The following is an 11,252-nucleotide window of genomic DNA, read 5'->3' as shown; positions in this document are numbered from 1 at the left end:
CTTATTCGAGGAATTGTATCAATATACCGTAAGCTACACTTATTGTTAAAGGGATATTCCAGCCAAAATTGGAAACCACATGGATGCATTTCGGTATTGAACAGAAGCATTTTTGTAATATGCATTAATTAGCAAAAATACTTCCAATAAAAGCTATAGCTCTTTCAAAAGTGTATCTAAGTATGCACCGTGCACCAGCTTTTTAAACACAACACTTGATCAGAGAACCTAAGGTGCTTGTACTATCTGATAATAGCTCAATTTGTTAATTGCTGACATGATACAAGCCCCACTGATAATCTAAGCAGCTGCAGTATTTAAAATGCTGGTGCGCTGAGAATATCCAGCAATGCTCCACATGCACGTGCAGAGAAAATGTTAGCACTAAAACAGTGATAACTTTTACTAGAAGCATTTTTGCTAATACGAATAATTGCAAATATGTAATTAATCTATGTGCATTTAAATTTTGACAGGAATGTCCCTTTAACTATACTACTTGAGCTGTCAATATTTTATTGGTTTAATACATATCAGCAGATGTTCTAATACAAGGCCATAAAAAATATATTAACTGCATTAACTGGTATTTAACCCTATAACCCTCACAAGTAGGCTTACCATAATTTTTAGAGGTGAAACTGGGACCACCTGGTGCGGTGCCAGTGGGGGTGTGGTCAGGAGCGCGGTCAAGGGGGTTTGGCAATTACCAGTCCTTTTAAAGTAGTAGCTTTTATATGCGTAATGTTTTGTGGATACTCTACCCTTCCTCAGTCAAACAAGTGAATCACACAGTTTAAATAGACCATAACACCACCCCCTAGTGAAAAAGGCACCATTACGTTGTCATGGTAAATAAATCATTAATCTAAATCTCAGATTCTAAATAATGCCAAACATCAAGCATAATTATCACTTTCATAATTATCAATTTCACAATTTAATATCTGCAGTGTAATATTTGTTTTATGTGTCTAATTAAGGAACAGAGCCAAATACTGATAAGGCATAAATACAACATTGAATGAAAGTAAAAAAGAAACACGTACCTGCAAAGCTGTTTAATAGGCTACTCTATACCATAATGCAGGAAGATTATAGCCAAAATGCTATCCTGCATGAGGTAAAGCAAGATCCAGGCCAAAAATCCTGCATGTCTGCACTTCCTGGTCATACCCATATAATTCCCCTAAAGGTGTATTACCGGCAATGTCACCAGGGGTCGGGGGGTGTTAAATTCTTAGAAAAATAAACCAAGTAGTACTACAAAATTAAAAAAAACCTATGCTGCTCACTCAGCCTGTTTTACTAAATGTAAACTTTGAAGGACACGGACGTTAAGCTAAGCAGGGCTGTATGTAACAAAGTACCAGCATCCAACTATGCTGGAGAGCCACAGTCCAGTCATTTTGAATAATGTGTCCAGGTTTCAGGTGGTCTGAAACCCGGACACATGATTTGAAACCTGGAGGTGGCAACCCTACTGGGACAGAATGAACAACTGGGTGGGACACTGGGACAGCGCCTCCAAACCGGGACAATCCCAGTAAAAGTGGGACTTCTGGTAAGCCTACTCACAAGTAAAATGAGTCTTCTAAAGCTAACATATTTCTTAAAAATACTCTACAGCACCTTTATATTTCATTATTATTACATTATATATTAATTGATTAATTGTGCCTGATGAAACCCCAAGTGACGTAGGGGGAAACACGTGTAGCAGAGTCTGTATCGGCTATTGCTGACTTCCACGCTGGCTGGAATTACAGCGTTCTTACTTAATTCTGCACCCAGGAACCCTTTGTAAGTCTCCTTATGTGAGCCATGGACGGTTCTATTATATACCTATGAACGGTAAGCGAAGCTTTTTGGCCTAGGGGGTGAACACGGCTATTTCATCATAACAGGTAACACGAAGGAGACGCTGAAAGGAAAAGCGTTGTGTGATCTTTCACCTGTTATTTCATTACCGGAATCATCTGTGTATCTGTCCCTTTTGGCATTTGTCAACTTGCATTATGGTAACAAGTAAGGGTATGGGACGAAGTATTGAATGAAATTTGAACTATCATATATGCCCCCAATAATGGTTGCTTGCTAGCCCGCTAGGACATATTCTGTCAGGCTACATAGGGAGTGAAGGAGTAATTGTGGGAATATCCAGTTGCTGTATATTTGCATGCAGTTGCCGTGTATTTGCAAATGGCAGTCCAGTTACAAGGACGGTTCATGTGGAAGTTTGCTTTAGTAACTTTTCATATGTAGATACTTATTTGTCTGTTTGCCGGCTTAATATATTATAACTATATTGTTCTGGGTACCCCTGCTCTCTAGGTAATGAATGAATTGCATATGCTTATATTTTTTACCAATTAATGTGTGTTTTTTCTTTTTGTACACTTTTTTGCACATGATTAAGAATACAATAAATAACACATTATTTACCAGACATCCTTGGTAGTGTCTATTTGGGAGGTTGATTAATTAGGCTTTATATGGGGTTGCTGGATAAGGTTTACTTGCTGATCTTTTTGTAGTCTTATATTATTCTCTAAACCTCCATGCACCTTGGAGTCCACATTCATATTAAAATATTGTAGGCCCTTGTCCATAGCCATAATATCCAGGGACAGCTGGTACAAACATTGTAATATATATATTATGGATGGGCGAATGTTTCTAAAAATTCGAAATTTAAAACGAATTTTGATACTTTCGTTCGTTTGAATCAAATTTCAAATGTTTATATAACCTTCTAACATTCTATTTTTGAATTTTTGTTTTCGAATTTTTCAATAAAATTCGAAAATATTTGTTCGAATAATAGAATGTTTAGCTATGTATTCATTAAATTTCAAAATGTAATATTCGAATTTGAATGTGACATTCAAATTTGAAATAGTATTTCTAGTCTACAACAGTGTTTAATAAATGAAATATTCGAATTTGAATGCTACATTCAAATTCGAATGTCACATTCGAATTTGAAATAGTATTTCTAGTCTAATACTGTGTTTTAAATGTGATATTCGATTTGAATGTGATATTCGATTCGAATATGACATTCAAATTCGAAATTAGTATTTCTAGTCTAATACTGTGTTTTATAAATGTAATTTTCGAATTCGAATGGGACATTCGATTCGAATGTGATATTCGATTCGAATGTGACATTCGAAATAGTGTTTTTAGTCTACAATTGTTTTATAAATGTAATATTCGAATTCGAATGTGATATTCAAATGTAACATTCGAATACGAATGTAACATTCAAATTCAAATGTGACATTAGAATTCGAATGTGACATTCGAAAACTGTAAATAACATTCGAAAATCAAATTTTTAAGAATATTCGTTCTTATCAACATTCTATCATGTAAATCGAATTTCTACAATAACATTCGTTCTAACATTCGAATTCGGATATAAACACATTCGCCCATCCCTAACATATATATATATATATTTTTTTTTTACATACAATAGATAGATAGTTGATAGATAGATAGATAGATAGATAGATAGATAGATAGATAGATAGATAGATAGATAGCAATATGTATCAGACACTGTTCACAATTATGTACCTTAGTGACAAGGCACTAAGCTATCCATGATTCAAATCTACAAAATCTTTAAAAATTAGGCAGCACTGTGTCTAAAATAAAAAGAGCAAATGATTATGCAGAAATACAGAAAAGGCATTAGAGATGTCTTATACAATGGAAAAATAAAGGTAACATTATAGAATCCAGAAGCCTTACTGAATATTTTCACCACGGGACATTTCAACAAAACATTCAACGTCCACTCTTTAAACTGCCTGTGCCAATAACACAAATAATGAGATCTTGAAAGAGGGACTGAATCCAAATGGAGAGATTTTATTTTTGGCAGCTATTGTAGTAAACCTTAGCCATGCCAAAACTCAACACGAATAAAGACCCTTAAAGCTATGGAAAATACAGCACATGCTTATTGTCTAAGAAATCTGTTCCATGAGTAAGTCTAAAATAATATTGTTTCTATTTTTAAGATCAAAACTGAAAAGTGAGAACACAGAATACCAAAAAAACCACAAGCTATTTGGAGACCAATTCCAGAAGAGTCTAAGTTCATGGAAACGTTTACATTTTATTGTGCCCGTAGTTTTTGAACCAAATTTTTTAAACCAAAATGTTGGCCAAACCAGTGGAATCAACTAATATAAACCAAAGTTAACCCCCCTACTGGCTTCCTTAAATAAACTAGAAGTTCATACTAGGATATACTTTTTCTCCCAAGTAACATTGATGATGTGGCACTACTGATATTAGATAGTGACCATGTATAAGGATTGAATAAAACAGAATTCAATTTTTTTAAAAAACAAATGCAAGGCCGTAACTACGGGTATAAAAAAAAACCATATAATAATGTGCACTACAAAATGATTTATCTTAATTTCTAAATACATGGACAAATTACTACAGAAGGCAATCACTTTTTATTGAGAAATATCACAGAAATGGCCATTTCAAGAACTCTTGAAACGTGGCCATAAACCTTTCACACAAATTCTTAAATTTGTCAACCTATTCAATGTATTTACAACAATTCCCTTGGCTCTTAGCCATCATGCATTTTGTTGATGATTGAATTAAGAGCTCAGTCCCACTTTCCCTATTAATATTTATTGTTTCATAAAGTGAAACCAGGAACATCTAAACCTCATCCAGAAAATAATTCAGGGATCTGTTGCCCTTCAACTAAAAAAACATGGCCCTTTACATAGCTTTCATGAATGTTATTAAAACTTCTATTATATTTTGTGTGTGTGTGGGGGGGGGATATGTCATATCACTCTTTTTCCCACTCCCCACCAAGCTATCCATAATAATGCCACAACATGTTTTGTTTCTTTGACAAGGTACAACAAATAAAAACATAAATTAATTAAATAAAATAATAAATTGTTAAAATAACTAAAACAAACATAAACTACTATGAGTGAAGTGAAATATACATATTATTCCAGATATCACCTAAATTGATATACATCAGCATTAAAGGTCATCCAACTATTAAAACACTTCTAAGTATTGCAAATGTTTATTTAGGATGACCAACCATTCGCTGCATTTCCTGACTAGCCTCTGGGACCAGGAGGCTGGTGCTGAGCTTATGCAGCCCATAAGTGAAGTTGTGGCAAACCAGGGTGGTCTAGAGGTAGAGTTAAGGTATGTCATGGGTTGAGTATAGAATGGCATGGGGGGGGGTCAGGTTGTTCAAGGGTTTGGCCAAGTGGCCCCTAGTATTTCTTTGCAATTCATAAAGAATGTAGTGGGGTTGGAGAGTGGCACAGAGCTTCCAAATATGGGACACTTAAGGACAGCCTACACCTTAGTCATCTTAAAGTCTTACCTTAGATTAAGCTGCATATAGCCTCCTGCACCCTTTCTATATCATACAGCAATTTTTTTTTTAAATGAATATTGTTTCTGGCCTCTATGAAATAGCTGCCAAGCTCTGCCCACTGTTGACATCACGATCTGGGCTACATATAGCATCCAATCACAAAAGGCGCACTAGTTGGATTCAACAGACTGTCAATGCTATTCAGCACAGTGCCTAGATAAAGCCCAGATCATGATGTCATCAGTGGGCGGGGCTTGTCAGCCATTTCAAAGTGGCCAGAAACAATATTCATTTTAAAATATATTTTTTACCATTTCTGCTGCATGATATAGAAAGGGGTGCAGGATGTTACATGCAGCTTAATCTAAGGTAAGACTTTAAGATGAACAAGGTGTAGACTGTCCCTTTAAAGAGACACTGAACCCAATTTTTTTCTTTCATGATTCAGATAGAGCATGACATTATAAGCAACTTTCTAATTTACTCCTATTCTCAATTTTTCTTCATCTCGCTATCTTTATTTTAAAAGCAGGAATGTAAATCTTAGCAGCCAGCCCATTTTAGGTTCAGCACCATGGACAGCGCTTGCTTATTGGAGGCTTACATTTACCCACCAATAAGCAAGCATAACCCAGGATCTCAACCAAAAATGGTCCGGCTCCTATGCATCACATTCCTGCTTTTTAAATAAAGATAGCAAGAGAACGAAGAAAAATTGATAATAGGAGTAAATGAGAATGTTGCTTAAAATTGCATGCTTTATCTGAATCATGAAAGAAAAAAAATGTGTCTAGTGTTCCTTTACGTACAGTATATAATGACAATAGGCATCAAAAGCAGTTATACACATACAAATTAATTTATAGCATCAGCAGATTATTATACAGGAAAAAAAAAACAACAGATTAAATTAATATTTTAACAACAAAAGTTTTGCTCATTTAATGAACAATACAAATAAACCTTTTACTTACTTTGGTTGCATATCAGTCCAGTCCAGCCAGCTAGACACAAGCAGCCATTTGACTCTGTATTGCATGTTCCACCATTTGTGCAATCTTCACACGTCAGAGTGCAGTCTGGCCCGAACGTGCCATCAAAACAAACTAAAGAGAAAACACAACATTTTGGAAGATATTTCTCTTTAGTGCAAGAAGTGTTTTTTAAGAAAAGTTATTTATTGTCTTTTTTTTTTAACAAAAGCAGAGGTATAAAATGATTTACATAGAGCATACAGTTTTAAACAATTTTCCAATTTGCGTATATTATCACATTTGCTTAATTCTCTGGGTAACTTTTGTTGAAGGATCAGCAATTCACTGCTAGAAGCTAGCTGAACACATGTGGTGAGCCAATGACAAGTGGCATATATGTGCAGCCACCAATAATCAGCTAGCTCCCAGTAGTGTGTTGGTGCTCCTGAGCCAACCTAAGTATGCTTTAAAAACAAAGGATAACAAGAGAACAAAAAGAGAATAGAATAAATTGGGAAGTTGTTTAAAATTGTATGCTTTATTTGAATAGTGAAAGAAAAATGTTTTGTTTCATGTCTTTTTAATCAGTGCATTATTAATTATTATAATTTAATTGATTAATATATATATATATATCCCCAGTTAAGGTCCAGATTAACTCTCGCTCAATCGTTAACTGCGCTAGAAGTAAGCTTTTTGCGCACATCGGGTTGCCCTCGAATTACAAGTAAACAGTTTTTGCTTGCGTGCTAGCCCAACAAGCTTAAAAAGCTGAAGTTAAAATATCGTGCCCCATAGAAGTCAAGGAAGCAAGAAAAGTGGGGGGAAAAACCTACTTGCGCATAAACCCGAATGCATATTCTCATGTGCACCAACCTGACATGAAAATATGAATATTTTTTACATTCCAATGTTCTTCACATAGCAGAATATGTTCTATTTATTCATAAATACTTCTACATATCGGATGGTATTTTGCATAATTATATTTTTATACACACACTGTAATTTTTTCACATTCCAATGTTCCTCACATAAGGGAATATGTTCTAAGTATTTTTCAATAGATATTCCTATATATATCTATAACTATATATAATATTTTATATATATATATATAAGAAGTAAGTGAGTTGAATCCAGCACCATAGGTTTTAGTAAAGTTTCTTTCCCACCTGTGTGCACGTTACCAAGGAGTATCAGCCAAACTCCAGTGTATACAGTCCATGTAGAAAATAAGGTAACAGCACCACAGCACACAATCTTCTTTTAAAGGTGAAAAATCTTTATTTGAGGTTTAGCAACCAGTAAAAAAGCGACGTTTCGGACCTACATAGTCCTTAATCATGCATAAGTTAAAATCAAACAAACAGACTTTAAAAAGGGTATCTGGACCAATCATGCTTCAATTCTCAGTGTTAATTGGTTTAACCCATACCTATCCAGGTTTGTAAATTTCAACAACACAGTGACCTCTAGTGGTACCAGAATATATTCCATCATTTAAAACCATTATAAAAACAAATACAAATCATAATCTCTATTCAGACCATATGGATGTAATGTGTTCAGACGTTTAATCCACCATACTTCTTTCTGTTTTAGTTTTAGTTCCCTATTACCCCCTCTTCTATGATGGGGGATATGGTCAATCACTTGAAAGCGAAGCTGGCTTACTGTATGGCCCATATTTGTAAAATGTGCTGATACTGGAAGTGACATATCTTTTGATTTAATGGATGCTTTATGTTGACTAAACCTATCCCTGGCGGCTTGGGTGGTCTCGCCAATGTAACAAAGGCCACATGGGCATTTAAGTAGGTAGATTGCATAGTTAGTTTGGCATGTATATAACCCATTGATTGTATATTGCTTTCTTTTGTCATTTTGTGCTAAGAATTTCCCTTTAATAACTGAATTACATTGGGCACAGTGTAAGCAGGGGTAACAGCCTTTATTAGGGGTAGTTAAGTAATTTACATCAGACATTTTAGTTGTACCTATGTCAGCTTTACAAACCTGGATAGGTATGGGTTAAACCAATTAACACTGAGAATTGAAGCATGATTGGTCCAGATACCCTTTTTAAAGTCTGTTTGTTTGATTTTAACTTATGCATGATTAAGGACTATGTAGGTCCGAAACGTCGCTTTTTTACTGGTTGCTAAACCTCAAATAAAGATTTTTCACCTTTAAAAGAAGATTGTGTGCTGTGGTGCTGTTACCTTATTTTCTACATGGACTATATATATATATATATATATATATATATATATATTGGGTATTGATAAGAATCACCCCATTGAAAATAATCACATTTTGTTGCTTTGCAGCCTGAAATAAAGACAGACACAGTTTTTGTTTATCCAGTTGTAATTACTCAGTGCAACTTAGAACATCTAAGTGAAAGATATAACACCAACATGTCAGTCAAAAATAAAGACAATTCAAAAACACTGAGTTGCAAAAAGGATCACCCCCTTGTGTCAGTATTTTGTTGAACAACCTTTTGCTTTAATTACAGTCTTTAGTCTGTTGGGATATGTATCTACTAACTTTGCACATCTAGACTGTGCAATATTTGCACACTCTTCTTTGCAGACCTGCTCCAGTTCCGTTACATTTGATGGTGACCGTTTGTGGACTGCAGTCTTCAAATCATGCCACAGATATTCAATGGGGTTTTAGTCTTGGCTCTGACTAGGCCATGCAAGGACATTCACCTTTTTCTCCTTCAACCGACGTGTGGTCATTTTTGCTGTGTGCTTTGGGTCATTGTCATGTTGGAAGGTAAAACTTCTTCCCATTGACAACTTCCTGGAAGAGGGCAACAGATTTTCCTCAAGAATTTGATGGTATTTTGCCCCATCCATTTTCCCTTCTATCCTGACAAGTGCTCCAGTGCCTGCTGCATAGAAACACCCCATAACAGGATATTACCACCTCCATGCTTTACTGTAGGTATGGTGATATTTGGATGGTGAACTGTATTGGATTTCTTCCAGATATATTGTTTGGTGTTGAGGCCAAATAATTCAATTTTAGTCTCATCTGACCATAACACATTTTTCATGTGGTCTCAGAGTCTCCTAGCTGTTTTATGGCAAAGCTCAGTCGTGACTGCATGTGGCCTTTCTTGAGAAGTGTTTTTTTTTTTTTTTGCAACCCTCCCATACAAGCCACATATGTGGAGAATTCGTGATATTGTCACATGCACACAATGACAATGTCATAAATTCCTGCAACTGCTTCAGAGTTGCTGTGGGCCTCTTGGTAGCCTCTCTGACCAGTTTCCTCCTGGCTCTTTCATCCAGTTTGGAGCAATGCCCTGATCCAGAGAGGGTCTGTGCTGTACCAAATACCTAATAATACACTTCACTGTGCTTCTAGGCATTGATAAAGCATTTGATATTTTCTTGTATCCATCTCCTGACTTGTGCCTGTTCACAACATTATCCCGGAGATCTTTTGACAGTGCCTTGCCACCCATAGTTGATTGTTTACTTCAGTTGCACTACCAGGGACTGAGATGCTCCAGGAAAGCTCTTTTCATGCTGAGCTAATCAATATGCCCACAGCTGATCACAGTTGAAGGTCAAATGGCTTTGTGTTTGCTGTTGAGAAGGTGATTAGCTACACCTGATTGAGTTTACAAGTAATTTTAAAAGGGGGTTATTACAACTGGGTAAATATAAACTGTGTTTGTCTTTATTTCAGGCTGCAAAGCAACAAAATGTGATTTTTTTCAAGGGGGGGTGATTTCTTTTCAATACCCACTGTATATATATATATATATATATATATATATAAAATATTATATATAGTTATAGATATATATAGGAATATCTATTGAAAAATACTTGGAACATATTCCCTTATGTGAGGAACATTGGAATGTGAAAAACTTACAGTAAATGCACAGTATAACACTTTATTAAGTATGAATATTGCATAAATATGCTTTTTATATTTTCATCTACTTGACTGTAAAGGGCTCCAATGTACTTATATATATATATATGTATCTACATATGTATTTATGTGTTTATATGTGCATATATGTATGTAAATACAAATACACATATAAATAAATACATATATATGCATATATAGACACACACACATATATACATACTTATACATCTTTAGACATGTATATGTATGTATCTCTATGTTAAAGTCCAAAGAAAAGAAGAAATTTGTCTTGCAAGTAAAAACTCCAATTTATTTATCCATAGTTAAAAACGAGTTACAGCCAACCTCAGCATACACATCAACACAGCGTAGCCCTTTGCCTGCCTCATATATTTGAGCCCTTTTAACTTTATTCTGCAATTTTTTTTAAATTAACATTTTATTAGATGGTGTTATTATGAGTGTAACTGTACATTCTAATGTACTTTTTATGTGATTTGTGACACTTTTTTGTTTCACTTAACAATTAACCAGAGCACTGAGGATAACCCGCGTGTTAACTACAATTGCGCTCAAGAAGACCTGACATGCACAAACTCCCGGGATAAACCCCTTAACGCTTGTGTGTAACTGTTAGCGCTCCACTTGTAATCTAGCCCTAAGTGTTTTTCTCCAGTCTTCCATGTAATAATAAAAGCAGACTAGCCTAGCTAGACATGACACCCAAAGTTGATCAGGTCACCTTTTTTCTCACACTTTAATAAAACCAGAAAAGTGCTAGTGGTCACGCATTCTCCAATCACATAAGTGGGCAGAAATGCTTCCCATCTAAAGGTGATAAACTACCTTACTTAAAGGGACATGAACCCCAAATTCTTTTTTTCATGATTTAGATAGAGAATGCAATTTTAAACAACTTTCTAATTTGCTTCTATTATCTAATTTGCTTCATATCTAGATAGGCT

General features: G+C 35.1%; 1 protein-coding gene across 2 annotated transcripts in view; it reads right to left on the bottom strand.

Moving 5' to 3' along the window:
* MEGF6 (multiple EGF like domains 6) overlaps positions 1–11,252 on the bottom strand; it is a 681,655-nt gene that overhangs the window by 100,825 nt on the left and 569,578 nt on the right. For both annotated transcript variants that reach the window (XM_053690339.1, XM_053690340.1), the window contains one exon: positions 6,373–6,504. In XM_053690339.1, coding sequence (XP_053546314.1) covers positions 6,373–6,504 — 132 coding nt within the window. The remainder of the gene's footprint in view (positions 1–6,372; positions 6,505–11,252) is intronic.

Source organism: Bombina bombina, chromosome 8 (assembly GCF_027579735.1).
Source record: "Bombina bombina isolate aBomBom1 chromosome 8, aBomBom1.pri, whole genome shotgun sequence".
NCBI lineage: Eukaryota > Metazoa > Chordata > Amphibia > Anura > Bombinatoridae > Bombina > Bombina bombina.
The sequence above is the reverse complement of the archived record's forward strand: the minus strand, read 5'-3'. Positions and strand labels throughout refer to the sequence as shown.